We start from the raw sequence: 18,328 nt of genomic DNA, 5'->3' as shown, positions 1-18,328 counted from the left end.
AGAAGTTTTTATCGGGCAGAATGCAAGTGGATTAATCTCTTGTTTATATCCTGTCTGTGCTCTCAGCTTGTGCTCTCATTGATTAAGCTTGAGGGCAGGTGAAAGGAGTGTAAAAATATGTCACCCTCCTGTCAATAACATTAGTATATGCGCTCAGTTTAATTGGTTTTGAGATTGTGTTTCAGATGTCTGTCTTGTCTTCTGTGTGCCTTGTATAATGTACACACAGAGCCCTGAGCGGTTTGTACATTTTCACTTACTGGCTCATTGCTCAATCCTTTCGATGCCGAATGTTGAGACAGCAATGCTCCTACTGTCGGAACCTGGAGATTGTGTTTCAGTTCAGGAACTCTGGCTGAAGGCCGTAGTATAGGACACCACTAAGCTTAAAAGCATGAGGGAAATCAAGAAGTGGATCGGTGACGCCAAGCTTGTGTTTTAAGAGCCTAGCAATTTTAGGAAGAAGGGAGGAGCGATCGAGGGAGGTAAGTAATCCCAGAGGGGGAGCTAGATAAGTGCACGATGGGGAAACAGAATAGAAGGATATGATGGGCTAAGATAAAGAGGGATGGGAGGAGGCTCATGTGGCGCATAAACACCAGCAAAGACCAGTTGGGCCAAATGGCTTGTTTCTATGTAGTTTTGATGCCGAGTAAGACTCGAATAGGAGAGAGCGTGTTGGTGTATTTGCAGCTTAAGAACAACGAGAGGGAAGTTCAGAGTAGCAGTGACCTTAGTAATGTTGATTAAAGTGGTTGGAGCATTTTCTCAATCGATTTGCAGGGTTCCTGAATGAAATGAGTTTGGGATAGTCTCAATCCAGTGCCTTGTGGGCACAAAAGTTGCCTATAACTCAGTGCTAATCAGACAATCCTGCACACCCAGTGTGGTCAAGTGGGGAGCCTCTTAATTTGCAAACACTGAAACTTTCAGTTTAGGAGAAATTTGTTAATACAGCAGGTTTGAGCATGTAATGCTTTGCCACGGAAAGATTGAGGCAGAGACTTTGCTTCCTTTTAAAGGAAGAATTAGACAAATATTTGAAGCACAGGATGATCCAGGACTATGGGGAGAGTGCGGGGCAGTGGAATTAGTTTGATCGTTTTAGCAAAGAGCTGGCACGCACACACAATGGGCCACATGGCAGCCTTCCATGCTGTGAACCTCTGTGGTTCCAGGTGCTGTAATGTGAATGTTGATGACATTGAAAGCGAGGTGTGGGTTCACACCAGCTTGTTCACTCAGTGGGCAGATTGCACGGTCACAGCTGGGGCCAGCGGCAAGTGGATGAAGACTCCTCACGGCAGGGCAGGAGTCGACCTGTGCTGCTCTCAAGCACTTCCTTCACCGCCGGTCAGTTATAGGGTGAACTGGCTGAGTCCCTGCTACTGTCTGTATGGGAACTAGAGTGAGGCATGGGGAGATCCAAGGAAACAGGCAGAGGATAAAGTAGGTTATAGGCATAATATCATGGGGGTGAGGGCGGTGCCCGAACAATTTTGATTAGAGCCATTAAATACAATGGAGAAGACTCGGTAGTCATAGAATCAGTTTGTATTAAAGGAGGAGGCCATTTGGACCATTGTCACCATTTAGGATATACTTTCTCTCACCATTCTTTCCAAAATGTATTACTTCTCATTTCCTTATGTTAAACTTCATCTGCCACCTATCTGCCCACATCACTAATCTGTCTACATGTCAGACTGCTCTGCCCTGTGCGACAGAGATTTTTTGAGACACAATATTGCGGTTCCTGCTGTAGTAGTGACTCAGCTGTACACCAGGGAAATTTGAAGGTTCCTCTCCAAGTCCCTGGATAGTCCTTCAAGGAGATTGCTACGCTGGTAGTGTCTGTATTGTATCAGTGTGGAGGGCGAGTTTCCAGAGCAGTGTGGAGTGGGTGAGATTTAAGCTGCCAAGTACTGTCCAGAGTAGAGGTCATATCAACTCCACTGCAGTGTAGATGTGCTGGTATAACCTGATCTCATTGGGGTGTAGTGTGGTGCCACATGTAACTGAGAGCTGCAGTGCTCCGTCGCGCTGCACCACGTACTCACAGGTTCCTATGTGCGGCATCGAGAGGGGTGCTGGTGGAAACAGTTATTCATTTCTCCCTTCCACCAAATTGCTGTCTCGTCCCTCTTAATTATATCCCCATTAACAGAGGCCCCGGATGAGGTCATTCACTGCCCCTTGGACTGGGAATGGTTACGAGGGGAGTTGAGAGCTGATGGGGAAACTGGGTGCAAGTGCTTGATTTTAGATTCTTTTCAAAACGTTCAGTGGAAGGGAGGCGTGTATGAAGAGAGCCTCACACCGTTCCCTGCTTTAACATATATTAATGTACTCTGATTAAAACGTTTGCGTTTGATATTTTTCTTATCTGACCTTCACTTTTAGTGTCAGCATAATTGACGTGTTTCCAAAAGAGGCTTCAAGATGAAACTTCTTGCTGGAAATGAATACCTTGTTCAGAGATGTTGAGCTTTTGATTTTTGAAAAGTGATGACTTTGACCTCTGGATATCCTTGTGTTACAGACCAAGGTGAACTTTAAGACTTTCCCTCCTCCCCTGACGGCACTTTCTCTTGCTGGGGCCCAGTGCCCTGGCCGAGTGCCCATTCCTAATGTTTGAGTGTCGACGCCGAGTGTTGGTGGGCTATTTGACAGGGGAGGGAATCACACCTGAGCCCAACGTTGTCCTCACGAGTGGTCGATTCTTCTGAATATTAGCAGGCTGGATGATGTGACCCAGACACCTGACGTTTGCAAATCTTTCCGATCAACTGCTTCCTTTTCGACAGGTTCACGCTATTCCACTTCGGTCATCTTGGGTCATGACCTGCGCTTATGCGCCATCCGGTAATTATGTGGCTTGCGGTGGCCTGGACAACATCTGCTCTATCTACAGCCTAAAGACTCGCGAGGGGAACGTGCGAGTGAGCAGGGAGCTCCCGGGACACACAGGTGGGTGTGCAGCGCGTGCAGTGCATGTTTCAGAGGGGGTAAAGGTTACCGCTCTGTCTGAACAGGTTGCTCTGAGCCCATCAGATTCCCAGAGGTCGTGCTAAAGCTGTGCAGTCCACCTCAATCTGGGGCACTACACTCGGGCTGTGATCACCACAGCGTCAAGGGGGACTATTCAGGCCCTAGAGGCAGCGCAGAGGAGGGCGGTGGGGCTGAACCCCGCAAGGAGCAACCAGCTAAGGTTGGGCTCTTGAGGAACAACTACAACTCTCATTGATACAGCACCCTTTATGTAGAAAATCGTCCCCAGGGAGTTTCACAGAGGCACCAGGAAAATGGACGCCTGGCCAAAGTGACCAAATACTTGATCAAAGAGGTGGGTTTTAAGGATGGTTTTAAAGGAGAAGAGGGAGGTGGACCGGTTTGAGGAGGTAATTCTAGAGCTTGTAGGGTAGCAGGAGAAAGCCTTGAAGGGAATCTGATCGTGGTGTACCAGATAGTAAGACTTACAAAGATGGCAAGGCAGAAGGATACGGGATCGGGTTCATGTGTTTAATTAGACACTTGGGATATTTCTTTACATAGAGGGTGTTCAGTGGCTGGGAACGGATCATCAGGAGGGCTGGTTGAGACCAGAACACTGGACTGATTTAAGAGCCATTAAAGGGACTGAAGGATATGGTACTTTTCCCTCTGCTTTTATAATGAAGTGCCCAAAACTGTGTACACCCTTCCACTAACTAAGGTCTGGTACGTGTTCAGCATTACCTCCCTGTTTATGTATTCTGTGCCTCTAGATACAAAACAAAGGATTTAATTTACCTATTTCATGGCCTTATTCACTTGTGCTGCCACCTTTTTAATGACCTATGTATCTGCCCACCAAGATCCCTCTGCTCCTGTACTGTCTTATCTTAATATTCAAGGTGTTATTCCCTTTCTGTGTTCCTACTTCCAAAATGTATTGTTTGGATTGAACTGCAGCTGATCGCCTCCCGCAGTCTTTTGCCAATTTGGTGTCATCGGCAAATGTTGCTATTGCTTCCTCAGTTCCCAAGTCCAGATCGTTTGTGTATCGTAAGTAAGAGCAATGTCCAACACAAACACCACTCATTATTGCGTGCAGCCTGAGAAGCTGCCTTTTAGACCATAAGACCATAACAGGTAGGAGTAGGAGTAGGCCATTCGGCCCCTCGAGTGTGCTCTGCCGTTCAATGAGATCATGGCTGATCTGATTTTTACCTCAACTCCACTTTCCCACCCTTTCCCCATATGCTTCGACTCCCTTGCTGATCGAAAATTTGTCTAACTCAGCCTTGAATGTATTCAATGACTCAGCCTCCACAGCTTTTTGGGGTAAAGAATTCCAAAGATTTTCGAACCTTTGGGAGAAGAAATTCCTCCTCATTTCCGTCTTAAATGGTTGACCCCCTATTCTGAGACTATGCCCCCTAGTTTTAGATTCCCCCATGAGGGGTAACATTCTCTCAGCATCTACCCTATCGAGTCCTCTCAGAATGTTTTATGTTTCAATAAGATCTCCTCTCATTCTTCTAAACTCCAATGAGTATAGACCTAACCTGTTCAATCTCTCCTCATAAGACAACCCTTCCATTCCCGGAATCAACCTAGTTGAACCTTCTCTGAACTGCCTCCAATGCAAGTATGTCCTTCCTTAAATAAGGGCACCAGAACTGTACGCAGTACTCCAGGTGTGGTCTCACCAGCACCCTGTACAGTTGTAACGTGGCTTCCCTGCTTTTATACTCCATCCCCCTAGAAATAAAGGCCTCTGCCTCATTTTGGTTGGGGGGTGGGGAGGGAGGGACGAAATATCAGCCAGGGTTCCTTCTCCTGATCCCTATCCAGGTAAAGGCAGCTCATTGACACTCGCAGACTAGGTTGACACGTGAAGTGTGTGGCACTTGGAACCTCATCCCAGCAAGCAGTGTTGCCTTTTGGTGGGTGGGGGAAGGAGGTGAGGAGGGTGTGGCTTTGACTTTGTGTTTGTTCCATGGCCGTACATGGTAATCCCGGTGACTCCGATTGTCCGTTCTTTTGTAGGTTACTTATCCTGCTGCCGCTTTCTGGATGACAACCAGATCATCACAAGCTCTGGCGATACAACCTGGTGAGTTAACAGTGAGACAAGGAGGGGTCTTCTGCTGGTGCCATGTATTAATCTCTTTTTTTTTCCCCCCCCCAAATCTGGTGTGGACCCAGCGCAGGGATGTTATTTTTGGTGAAAGTCTGCAAAGAGCAGCTGTGTGGAGCCAAGCATCCTTTGGACTTTGAAAAGAAGGGAGGAAAGGCAACAAGATTGGATAATTGATGGCGGGGTGGGGGGGAGGAGATGGTTGAATGATAGGACCAATAGGGAATTGCACATCCTGACACAGGCACGATGGGCCGAATGGCTGCCTTTTGTGCTGTACAATTCTATGAAATAATCCATAGCAAAAACCTGCATGCCCCCTTCAACGTAACAGAATGCCCCAAGGTGCTTCACAAACGGACTGCTGGAGCCCCAAGTACAAGTTGGGGAAGATGGCTGAAAGGGTGGATTTGAAGGTGAAGAGAGGCGTGGCAAAGTGGAGAGATTTAGGAAGAGAATTCCAGAGTGCAGGGTTGTTACTACTGATGGCTGTGCCCTTGATGGGACAGTAATCCAGACTTGGAGTCACGGGTGGTGAATGGGCACAAAGTGCTGGAGGAGTCTTTCGTCCACTGCACAACCTTCCACATTATAAAGGGTAATACACTTGTTGTTTCAGGCTCTCCATGTTACTGGTCCAGTACCAGATTCACTATGCAATTAGCCACAGTGGTGGCAGGGTTACGGTACTGGACTAGAAACCCAGGTATCGTGAGTCCAAGTTGGCAAAAGAACTAGAGGGGAAATGAGGAGAAATGTTTTCACACAGAAGGTTGTTGAGATCTGGAACACACTCCCTGAAAGTGTGGTGGAAGCAGATTCCACAAGAATTTTCAAAAGGCAATTGGACACGTACTTGAAGAGGACTAATTTGCAGGGTTATGAGGGAAAAGGCTGGGGTGTGGGACTGAATTGGACAGCTCTTTCAAAGAGCCAGCACAGGCACGATGGGCTGAATGGCCTCCTCTTGCGCTATAAGATTCTGTGAAATACCACTGTGGAAGTTAAATTTAATAATTCTGGCCATTTCTGGATTGGCACCAGAAAGAGAAATGACCATGAAAGCTGCCATTTTGTCCTAAAAACCCAACTGGTTCACTAATGTTCTTTGGGGAAGGAAACCTGCCACCAACCCGGTCGGGGCCTACACGCGACCGCAGTCCCACGCCACGCGATTGACCACTAACGTGACCTCTGACATGCCTAGCGAGCCCCTCCGTTATAAAAACAGTCGACGTGTAGAAGTCCCTCCTCCCCCACCCGGCACCTTCTCAGGGCACCTGGAGGTGGGCAATGGATTTTTAAAAAAAAATCTCTGCTGCTGCTACTTTCTGACGTTTCCCTTTTATTTTTTTTCCGCAGCGCTCTGTGGGACATCGAAACCGGGCAACAGACCACCACCTTCACAGGCCACAGTGGGGACGTCATGAGCCTCTCCCTGTCCCCGGACTTCAAGACGTTCGTGTCGGGAGCCTGCGATGCGTCAGTGAAGCTCTGGGACGTGCGAGACAGCATGTGTCGGCAGACTTTCACCGGCCACGAGTCGGACATCAACGCGGTCTGCGTAAGTTAGCCGCGTGCCAGCGGCCGGGGGGTCCCGTTGCCAGCCAAAGCTCTCGGGGCGAGTTGGCCGCGCGAATCCGAGGAGGAAGGGGGCCACGGGCCCATCACGCAGGGCAGCAGTAAGCCTGGAGAGGCTAAAACACAAAATGGGGCAAATGGTGGTTCGGTGATGTCAGGCTGGTGGGGTTAAAAACAACAACTTGCATTTATGCAGCGCTTTTAATGTAGTAAAACGTCTCAACGAGTGTTACCAGACAAAAATCGACACCGAGCCACATGAGTTATTAGGATAGGTGACCAAAAGCTTGATCAAAGAGGTGGGTTTTAAGGAGCGTCTTAAAGGAGGAGAGAGAGAGGCGGAGAAAAGCCCTGTGAATTGAGGGAGAAAGGGAAGACTGAGGAAGGTTAGAAGTGAATAAGGCCATAAAGAGTAAGAGATGGCGCGATCGATCTTCATTTCAACACTGGGATGTATGGAGGTGGGAAGTGTGTAGGGCAGGGTAATTAGACTTAAGGAGCAATCAGAGAGTGAAGTCTAGAGGAGCATAGACCACGGAGGAGTTGATGAAATCGAGAGAGATGAGAGCAGTTGCGATGGAGAGAGAGAGGGAGGGAGTGTGGAAAGGAGAGCAAGGCCCTGTTGTTACTTTGGGAGGGGAAAGGTATTGCAGCTCTTCCTTCTGCTCGAGTGCCAGTGACGAGGTTGTGAGTGCGAGACATGTTAGTTGAGGGATCCCTTGATGTAGGGAAAGGCGGCGGATGCTCCGTGTAACTCGTGATCTGTTGACCGGAGCCGCGCACTCTCTCTCTCTTCCAGTTCTTCCCCAACGGGAATGCGTTTGCCACGGGCTCGGACGACGCCACCTGCCGGCTGTTCGACCTGCGGGCGGACCAGGAGCTGATGATGTACTCGCACGACAACATCATCTGCGGCATCACGTCGGTGGCATTCTCCAAGAGTGGTCGCCTCCTGCTGGCCGGCTACGACGACTTCAACTGCAACATCTGGGACTCCATGAAAGGCGACCGTGCTGGTAAGTGGGCCGCAGTCTCCGTCTTGGGTTTGGCCCCCTCCTCGTGTTCTCCTATCCGCTCCTGTCTTTTCTTCCACGACTCCAGTTCGGGAACTGTTGGGGAAGGTGTGCAGGTATGGACTGGAGTGGGGCTTGAGGAGAAAGGAGGTTAAAACTTCCATTGTGTCTACTGAGTTGCACTGTGTCAGACAATGAGTTGGAGGCGGGGTGGGATGGGACTTAGGGCAGTACTCACAGCAAAGAGTCTATTTTACAGCAAAGAGTCTATTCAGCAAACAAAGTCCATGTAAACAGCACGCTACAGTAAACAGTCTACAGAGTTCTTTTTAAAAAGAGTCCACTCAACAGCAAGCAGAACTCGTGACCGAAACTACAGCAAAGTCTCCCGATAAAAACACGATTATTTCTCCAGCAAAATTCAGTGAGTGGAGGATGGTACGTGCGTCAGATCAATCCCAGTCACTTACAGCAGTGCGTGATTGACGAGGGAATTCCCCCATCATCTCCGTTCTGGCCAGGAATAGTGGTGTCACTGTGTGCATCTGTAAACTCCTTCCCTCGAACTGCACCTCGCATTTTGAGAAAGGTTCAAATCCAATCCCTGAGAAACCTCTTTGCACAGAATATGGACCTCAGACGGTCATAGAGGCTGAATCAATGGAGGTGTTTGAAAGGGCAATAAGAGACTTGGGGGTCGAGGGATAGGGAGAGGTGGGAATTGGGCTTAAATACATGGGGAGCTGCTGAAGTGGCTCTGTGGGTTGAAGGGCCCGTACCCGTTCCTGTGTTCCTCCCATATGCCTAGGCCAAGCGTAGGAATTGGACAAGGGAACCAATGTGAGTCAGACTGTATCCTAACACAGTGAGGTGAACGGTGCCCTACTGCTGGGGTTGGGAGTAAATTACTCTTAATGTAAAGTAACTTAATTGCAGAGAAAAGATTTTTTTTTTTCTCCCCCACCAAATCTGTGGCAGGGTCTGTGAAACCAGAGTTGAGGATCACTTTGCGGGTTCCCTAACCCCTCCTTCCTCCAGTTTTCTCCTGGTGTCACTGACTCGAGCTGGGCAGTGGTTCCACAAGTGCCTCCTAAACCAGCCGACGCTACCTATAGGCTCGCAAATGGCTGCTCGGGTGAGTCACTGAATTGGCTGTTGGTGCCCATGGGGTCGCAGCCTGTAGGAGAGAAGGCAATTTTTTTTTCAAACAAAAACTAGAATCATACAGCACAGAAGGAGGCCAATCGGCCCATTGTGCCTGTGCCGGCTCTCTGAAAGAGCAATCCAATTAGTCCCACTCCCCTGCCTTTTCCCCATAGCCCTGCAATTTTTTACTTTTTAAGTATCTATTCAATTCCCTTTTGAAAGTTATTATTGAATCTGCTTCCACCAGCCTTTCAGGCAGCGCATTTCAGATCATAACCACTCGCTATGTTTAAATTAAAAAAAAAATTCTCCTTGTTTCACCTCCTGGCTTTTTTGCCAGTTATTTTAAATTTGTCCCCTCTGGTTACCAACCCTCCTGCCAGTGGTAACAGTTTCTCCTTATTTGCGTTTGAACACCTCTAAATCTGCCCGTAACCTCCTCTGCTCTGAGAACAACCCCAGCTTCTCCAGTCTCCAGATAACTGAAGTCTCTCATCCCTGGTACCATTCTAGTAAATCTCTTCTGCACCCACTCCAAAGCCTTGACGTCCTTCCTAAACTGTGGTGCCCAGAAGCGTAACTTCCTTGTAAATTGTCCATGATGAATAAAAGTTTTTTTATTTATATACATATACACACACACACACACACACACACACACACACAAGATGGGAGAGAGTCGAGAAACTTGCTCCATGGCACCATCTACCGGCCAGAGCCTGAAACTACAGTGTTATGGGCAACTATAGTTTTAATTCATTCTCAGGATGCGGGCGTCGCTGGCAAGGCCGACATTTGTTGCCCTGAGAAGGTAGCTATGGTAGCAGTTTGATGCAACAGAGTTGCTGCAGAGAGCAGCCACATAGATGTGGGACTGGAGTCACTTGTCGGCCCAGACCGGGTAAGGACGGCAGGTTTCCTTCCCTAAAGGGCATCAGTGAACCAGTTGGGTGGGAGAGTCCAGAACAAGGCATAACCTTAAAATTAGAGCTAGGCTGTTCAGGGGTGATGTCAGGAAGCACTTCTTTACACAAAGGGGAGTGGAAATCTGGAACTCTCTCTCCCAAAAAGCTGTTGAGGCCAGGGGGGTCAATTGAAAATTTCAACACTGAGATTGATAGATTTTTGGTAGGTAAGGGTATTAAGGGTTAGGGAACCAAGGCGGGTAGATGGAGTTAGGATACAGATCAACCCCATGATCTAATTTAATGGCAGAACAGGCTCGAGGGGCTGAATGGCCTCCTGTTCCTATATTTAAACTGAATTCCGATGGTGGGATTTGAACTTGTGTTCCCTGGAGTACTTGTCCAGTAACACAACCACTACACCACCGTACAGGGTTTCAGTTTAAAACGTTTACATGGGCAGCTTCAGTGTTAAGTGTTGACCTGAGTCGTGACAGCAGGAATTGTGCACGTACACTAGATTTCTAAAAGCTGTTTATCCGGATGGAGCCCTAATCCCACCACTGAATGAATGGTCTTTGTATTTTTCTGAGAATTGTGTTGAAGCAACTGTTTACTAAACTCCGGATTAATTTTGATTCTCAAATCTCTCTTTTTTTTCTCTCCCCACCACCACCCCTTGCAGGAGTCCTGGCCGGACACGACAACAGAGTGAGCTGTCTGGGCGTGACAGACGATGGAATGGCTGTAGCAACAGGATCTTGGGACAGTTTCCTAAAAATCTGGAATTAACCGTGAAGTGGCGTATCAAAATAAAAAAAAAACCTTATTAGATTTGAAACTCCCCCCTTTCCCCTCTTCCCCCCCCCCCCCCCCCCCTCCCTCCTTCCCTCCCTCTCCCTTGTGAAGAAGTTACAGGATGTAGAAAGAGGAGGAGGAGGAAAATGTGTCTGTGATAAACAGACGTCCTGGAGCAAACAAAGCAAATCCTCTTTTTTTTTTCCCCCCCCCCGCCCCACCGTGATCTGTTGAGGGTGAAGTTTTATTTGTCTGTTTTAAAAACAAAAAAAACTTTATTTAAAAAAAAATAATTCCACAAGGCTTCTAATAGTAACAAAATTTAACAAGAGGAAAGACTGAAGTTAATTGTGTGTGTTTTTTTTTTAAGAAACTTACATTGACCCAGCTCTCTCGCTGGCTTCAATCTAAGCTTTGTCACCAGATTTTGTTTTTTTTTTGGCTACAGATTAGTTCAGTCGTGTGTGTGTGTGAGAGAGAGAGAGAGAGAGAGAGAGAGTGTGTGTGTGTTTCTTTCATAGAATATGATTACTGATGCGTCTATTGACATTCCCCCCCCACTCCCAAAACCAACGTCCTTGCTTTAAATTTTTATACTAAAGCACTAATTATGTCTTGCTCGGAGCCAGTAATATTTGAGCAACTTGAAGTCTCGGCCGTCGGTCACCGGTGTTGTCCTGGCGGCAGATGCCTGAACAAGAGGTCACTTCCCTGCTGGCCTCACCAGTCGTTTTTTTTAACCTCCTGCCCTTGTTGATTGTAGTAACCACCTGCATTGAAAATTGTGAGCAACGGTGCACGCACCTTTATAAGGGTGAGAGCGCCGTGTTTTTTTTTAAAAAGAGAGAAATTCTTTTTCGCAGCAAAGGACCACTGGCTTTCCTGGCGCTGGTTGCGCTTTTTACCCGGGGCTTTCTGTCGTTCCCGCGTGGGAGAGGCTTCCGGTTTTAAAAGGTCGCCTTCTCCCCCCCCCCCCCCCCCCCCCCCCGCACTCTTGCCGTCTCGCGCCCTCTCGTTGACTGCTCTCGCGCCCCGCTTGTCCAAAATTGGTCTCCCCCCTTTTCACCCGGCCTCCGCCCCGTGGGGTGGTTTACTGTTAACAGAAGAAAAATAAAATAATGTGAGGGGGGTGGGGGGGTGGTGGTTGACCGAATGTCGTGGACTGTTAGGGCGGAGAACGATTGAGAGGCGCTCCCAGTCAAAGGAGATCCACAGTTACATTTTGAGCATTCGATCTGCTTTGCCTTTTGCTCCCATCAGTTGCTTTTCCTTCCGCTCGTCCCTAAAGCTCTTTATGGAGACAAAAAGCGAGTGCTCCAACCTTTAATACATTCTAAACTAACTTGACGGTTTGAGTATATTTATCGCGGGCTTCAGGCAAGCGAGCGTCCTGAAACCCGATACGTCGTGTGACTGGGAAACGGCTGATCCGCTGGTTCGTTCGTTCCCCCCGTGCTTCGTCGCTTAAAGTGACGGCCCCCTCGAGGGTAAACAGTCGGTCTGTCCACGGGGACACCGGTGACCTCTGCCTTTTTATCTTGCTTTTCTTCGCTTCAGTAGAATCAGTCGAGTCATTACAGTGACCCCCCCCTCACCCCTTGCTATAACGGTGCCCACTCCGCCACTGTGTCTGACGCGATGCACTTTCCTGTTAATAACTGCATGTCGCCACTTTTTTTTTTAAGACTTGCGCTTAACAATAAAACGCTTTTTTTTCCCTTCTGGCTCCTTGAGGGTCTGTCTATGATGAGGTGTCACTGTACTGTTGACTGGTAGCAGTGTTAGAAATAAACTGGCAGTGTTCCGATCGTGGTTGGCCAAGTAGTGAGCGTGTCAGGGGCGCGCGGACGACCCCAGCGTGTCAGGGGCGCGCGGACGACCCCAGCGTGTCAGGGGCGCGCGGACGACCCCAGCGTGTCAGGGGCGCGCGGACGACCCCAGCGTGTCAGGGGCGCGCGGACGACCCCAGCGTGTCAGGGGCGCGCGGACGACCCCAGCGTGTCAGGGGCGCGCGGACGACCCCAGCGTGTCAGGGGCGCGCGGACGACCCCAGCGTGTCAGGGGCGCGCGGACGACCCCAGCGTGTCAGGGGCGCGCGGACGACCCCAGCGTGTCAGGGGCGCGCGGACGACCCCAGCGATAGAATCAGTGGTGGTTTTTGGTTTAGAGCCTGCAGCGAGGGTCAGGCCTTTTTGTCGTCGTTTGTTTGTTGTGGAACAGTTAGAGGAGGAGGCAGGTCGAGTGGCGGAGGGCCTGGCTTCAGCATTCCCCCACGGTCTTGGGATCGTGGCTCAGCGCCTGCCCGGCAGGTCGAGCTGGCAATCGCTGATGCGACGGGTTTCGTCTCCGGGAATCGTGCCCTCTCCTTTTTCCCTTCCCTCGGTCCACCCCATTCCCTCTTTCACAGTGGCCAGAGGACCAACTCCTTTCTGCTGGACCGAGCAGAGGTCGCAGGAGTTGGCGTGTTGGTTAAAGCTATGGCCCCGAGGGCATCTTATGTTTGGAAAAACTGGTGGATGAGGAGGCAGGAAAGAGGAGAGATGCAGTTTGACCTGCCAGCCAGTGTGAGCAGGCAGTGGTTCGTGCTGCAGGGGCTGGTATATCGCCCGTATTTTAACGAGTTGTAAGCGAGTGAAGTAATGTTAGAGTAGAATTAGTGAACGTGCACAGTGTGCGTGATAACCTGCCCCCCAGCCCTGCCCCCTTCCAGATCACGAAGAATGTCATTTGCCTCCATTCTGAGGCACACCTCCCTCCACCCTTCCCCCCCCCCCCCCCTTCCCACACACACAACTGTGGGTGGCCACACTTATTAAATTGGTATATTTTCCACACCTTTACCCTGCACTGCGGTAAATGTAAACTGGTCACTACAGTGGTGCTGGTGCACGAGGAGAGGGAGAGAGGCCCGTTTCACGATCATTGTGAACTGTGCTCACTTCAGTGGTGCCTAAGAGGGAGAGAGGCCCATTTCACGATCATTGTGAACTGTGCTCACTGCAGTGGTGCACCGAGGAGAGGGCGAGAGGCCCATTTCACGATCATTGTGAACTGTGCTCACTGCAGTGGTGCACCGAGGAGAGGGAGAGAGGCCCGTTTCACGATCATTGTGAACTGTGCTCACTGCAGTGGTGCCTAAGAGGGAGAGAGGCCCATTTCACGATCATTGTGAACTGTGCTCACTGCAGTGATGCACCGAGGAGAGGGAGAGAGGCCCATTTCACGATCATTGTGAACTGTGCTCACTGCAGTGGTGCACCGAGGAGAGGGCGAGAGGCCCATTTCACGATCATTGTGAACTGTGCTCACTGCAGTGGTGCACCGAGGAGAGGGCGAGAGGCCCATTTCACGATCATTGTGAACTGTGCTCACTGCAGTGGTGCACCGAGGAGAGGGCGAGAGGCCCATTTCACGATCATTGTGAACTGTGCTCACTGCAGTGGTGCACCGAGGAGAGGGACTGTGGTTTACAAAGACCAGCTAAAATCCTCTTTTTTTTTAACTTGGATATCAAGGTCAACCTTTAGGGTAGATGTGACACTGAGGTAAGAATGTCAAAAATCTTTCAAAAACTTGTATATCCAACAAGTATTAAAGAAGTATTGAAGTAAAATAGAGGGTTAGTGCATTTTATTCCACGCAAGTTTTCTTTTGCATGTCTCATCGGATAATCCGAGATCCGCCCTTGCACTGGTGCTTGTGTTTTATTTTTTTTTGCCAGCCTCCGGGTCCGGTTCTCGAAGACGGGTGGGCCTGCACCTGGATTTACTTGATGTGCTGGTGCCAAAACCTTACAGGGTCGACAGCCCACACGCTGTGTTGCAACCAGTGCGCTGCTTGTTGTGACTCTCGTAACTCCTCACTCGCATTGCCCCCACCCCCTTTTACCCCAGCCTCCAGTGAAAGACCCCCCGTATAACCACCCCATGCTGTTCAGCCCGGTTTTTGGAAGGACAAGGTGGGGGCATGTTGGTGGGGGGAGTTCTGCGATTGCTCTCGTCAGGCCACTGGACGGGACGTGTGAGCCGGCAGGGAAACGCCACTCCCGGGCATCCTAAAGTCAGTAGAGTCAAAAGCAGCAAACCCAACGCCAGCCCACCGAGGCTCTGGCACAGACCCAGCCCATTTGCTGTTGCTCCCTGCGGAAATTCTACCCCTGTATTCTTTTTTGCCAGGCTGCTGATGTCGGCTTAGTGGGGGGGAGGAGGGAGGGGAGGGGAGGGAGGGAGGGAGCAATTAGCCGGAGCTCCAGGTCATATTGGTCAACCCCTGCTGGAAAGGAGCAGGTGTTGGGACAGCAGCGGAATCTGGCTCCGCACTCAAACCAGCTCGCCAGCACTCTGTCTGCGATCACTCATGACCAAAATTGGCACTTTGATGAGATACCATCCTGCTCGAGATGATTTATCATTAACTTTTCACCCGGTTTCCAATTTTTAAAAACAAACAAAAAAAAAAGACTCGTTGACCGGTTGTTAAACCCATTTAATTGCGTCTTTGTCACAGACCCGTCCCCTTTCACCTGTCCGAGTCAGTGTTGGACCCTTGCCCAGGACAAGGGGGGGGGGGAGTCATACAAATAAACAGTGTTAAAAACAGAACAGAGACTCTGGGGGTTGGGGTGAAGGTTCCATACCCAACATCAACATCTGTTCTCTCGACAGATGTTGCCTGACCTGCTGAGTATCTGCAGCGGTTTCTGTTTTTTTTAAAAATATGATTCTTGTCCCTCCTTTAGCCCGTCCTTTACCCCCCGCCCCTGCCCCCTCCCTTATATTTTATTTAGTCCTATAGAAAGGTTTATTGCCTCCCATTTTCCAGTTCTGACTGGTCGTCTTGCGTTTACATAAACATCTTTTTGATGTCCCGAAGGCGCTTCACAGGAGCGTTAAACAGAGGGAGGGAGGTGGGGGGGGGGGGGGGAAACACATGGTGCTGACGGATCTAGGAACAGGAGGAGGCCATTCAGCCCCTCGATGCTGTTCCGCCATTCAATTAGATCAAGGCGGATTCCCGCGCCTCAATCCACTTTATCCGCCTTTGCTCCACGTCCCCCGATAACCTCGCCCAACCCATCCATCTCGGTCTTGAAAATTTCAATGGAACCCCCCCCCCCCCCCAAAAAAAAACCCTTCGTTTCCCAGAATTTGGAGTTTTTCTTGATCTTATTCCCAGGTCCCTTTTCTATATTCAGCATCCGTTAAGAGATTCTTTGGAGCACAAATGCCACCTTTGCGCCACTAAATAATCATGATGCATCTGCTGTCTTTTTTTTAAAAAAAGACACACAATTGTTCTTGTGTCGGGAGAATTTGCTAATTTTTCACCAGACTCTCTCTCTCTCTCTCCTCTCCCTACTCCATAAATGTGGCCTTGCCTGGAAGATGGGGCCATGAGCAGTTTGATCTGAAAATATTATATTTGCATGCCTCGATTAACCCTCCCCTCGATCTGTGAATGACCATCTCTAGAAGTGTCCGCTGTGCGTTGCTCGTTAACGGATGTGTGTTTGTGTGTGTGTGTGTGTGTGTGTTCCTTGGGTCTCCACTGTGCGAGCTGAGGCCAGCACGAGCAAGAGTGCTTTTTTCTCCACAAGGGGGACCTGAGGGGCAATGCCTCGTCCCCCCCCCCCCCTTCCCCGGGAGGGGGCTGCACTCTAGCAGCTGCTCGGTTAGAACTGGGGTGGCAGAGACTAGGGGGGGAGCATGCTGTTGCAGATTTTAAAATATCTGATGCGAGATGTGTGAGTGGGATTATTTGCCACATGTATAATTAAAATGAGCCATTGACCGCAAAAATACTTCAACCAGGGGTTGGGGGTGTAGGTGAATGTGCCAGTTATCCTGCATTGACATTTAATGTACCTTTGGTGCTGTGGGCTAAGGGACAACGGTTAGCCAGGATAGTGGGAGAGCTCCTCTTCCATTTAAGGTTCACCTCAACTCGAAACAGATCGAGGGGATGGGTTTCCCCCTGCTTTAATGTCCCATCGAAGGACGCCACCTCGCAGCATTCCCGCACTGCCCACATTCGGTGCTCCAGCACCCCGGGGTGGGGCTTGGAGGTGCTGCCGCATTAAAGTTAGTGAGTTGAGCAGGAAGGGAGCCAGCGAGACGCATGGTCTCGCCAGGTCAAAATCCTGGAACTCCCGACCTAACAGGCACGGACTGCAGCGGTTCAAGAAGGCGGACCATCACCACCTTCTCAAGGGGCAACCAGGGACGGGCAATAAACGCCGGCCTCGCCAGCGACGCCCACATCCCAAGAATGAATTTTAAAAAAAAATCTTGGGTCTTGCAAAAGGGGGGCAGCTTTTGTACAGTGTCGCCTAAGCGCTCAAGAAATCAAAGCAGAGATAAATAAGGTCGGGTTATAGTTGAAGACCAGAACACACAATAATAATCCCTGTACATCTCTCCCCCTCCCACTCCGAGGGAGAAAGGGCTGCGCCCATTTACAACTCTGCTTCATTAGATCTGGTTTTTATTCACCGTGGGCACTCTGAACACGTCAGTTTAATCTGATGCCACATAGCTCGTGGCTCAGGCAGGTCACTTGTGTTTAAAAGGAAGAAAGAGACAGTTTTAAAACAAAAAAAAAACCCCATAAAAATAAAAAAAAGCCTGCTATTGTATGTTGCTCACTTTTACTTTGTATATATTATATATATTAAAAAGAAAACTGTACACAGCGTAGCCACTGCATTGCAGAAACAAGTGTTAGTGTTGTGTTGAAGGATAATGAAACAGATGCATTTTTAAAAACAAAAAAAATTAAGTTTCTAGACTGTATTTATCTGTACCTGATTTTATCTGGTTTTATGTTAGTGGGTTTGCATTGTAACTTTAAAAAGAAAAATGTCAACAAAAAAAAAGTAGGTGTTCTGATTTTCAACATTTTGGGGGCAGGGAGGAGGGGAAGGGGTTAATGTAAACAGTTCTCTGTCCTGCCAGTGGCTGGTTTTAAAAAAAATACGAATTTTTTTTGATCCTAAACATTCCATGTTAATCCACTTTTCTTGCATTGATAAAAGGGTTTTTATTTTGGTCACCTAGTTTTTTTTGAGGCAGTATATATATATATAAATATATATATGTATAACTTTTTTTGGGGGAGGTTTTTTTTTGGTTCTTGCACCATTTCAACAATGACGACGAAACGAAAAAAAGTTCGACTTTTTCACTCTTTAGTCTTCGATTCGAATAAAGCAACATTCTGTGTTCTGTACTTCTGACTGGTTTCTCTTTTGTCCGCCCATGGAGGTTTTAGGAACGACTTTTTGGTCAGTTTTTTAAAAAAAATTGTTTTAGCTTTCCGTTCCTTTTTCAATTCCCCCATCCCTCTCTTGCACGCATGCACCCCACCTCTCTCCTGGTTGCCCTCCTGTACCTCAAGTGCTGGTTAATAGGCAGAGAATTTCAGCAAGCAAATTATACTGCTGCTCCCCCTGACTGTACATGCTCCTATTCAATCTCTCTCTCCCATACGCGCACCCTCTCCTGTAAGGATCGGTGGACCGTGATCAGGTCCCTGGCAGATTTTCATCTGCACAGCCCTGGAACACCCCCCAGGTAACACGGCACTGTCCAGTGATGTACTGGCATCGTCCTGTTCTTGTATGGCTCAGTACCATAATTTATCACCAAGGCTTGAGCAGAGTGCTTTTGCTTAAAAAAACGAAGCTTTGGAAAAGATTACAGTAACGATCATATAATTACAACATGTGCCGAAAAGTGAGAGTTTATGCTTAATAGAATGTT

The 18,328-nt window shown here is 48.9% G+C and overlaps 1 protein-coding gene across 2 annotated transcripts in view; it reads left to right on the top strand.

The window, feature by feature from the left end:
- LOC137302431 (guanine nucleotide-binding protein G(I)/G(S)/G(T) subunit beta-2) overlaps positions 1 to 17,795 on the top strand; it is a 101,520-nt gene extending 83,725 nt beyond the window's left edge. For both annotated transcript variants that reach the window (XM_067972086.1, XM_067972085.1), the window contains 5 exons: positions 2,808 to 2,970; positions 5,035 to 5,101; positions 6,488 to 6,689; positions 7,506 to 7,722; positions 10,456 to 17,795. In XM_067972086.1, coding sequence (XP_067828187.1) covers positions 2,808 to 2,970; positions 5,035 to 5,101; positions 6,488 to 6,689; positions 7,506 to 7,722; positions 10,456 to 10,562 — 756 coding nt within the window. In that variant the 3' untranslated portion in view covers positions 10,563 to 17,795. The remainder of the gene's footprint in view (positions 1 to 2,807; positions 2,971 to 5,034; positions 5,102 to 6,487; positions 6,690 to 7,505; positions 7,723 to 10,455) is intronic.
- Positions 17,796 to 18,328: the final 533 nt, after the last annotated feature.

This window comes from Heptranchias perlo, chromosome 35 (assembly GCF_035084215.1).
Source record: "Heptranchias perlo isolate sHepPer1 chromosome 35, sHepPer1.hap1, whole genome shotgun sequence".
Taxonomy (NCBI): Eukaryota; Metazoa; Chordata; class Chondrichthyes; order Hexanchiformes; family Hexanchidae; genus Heptranchias; species Heptranchias perlo.
The sequence above is the reverse complement of the archived record's forward strand: the minus strand, read 5'-3'. Positions and strand labels throughout refer to the sequence as shown.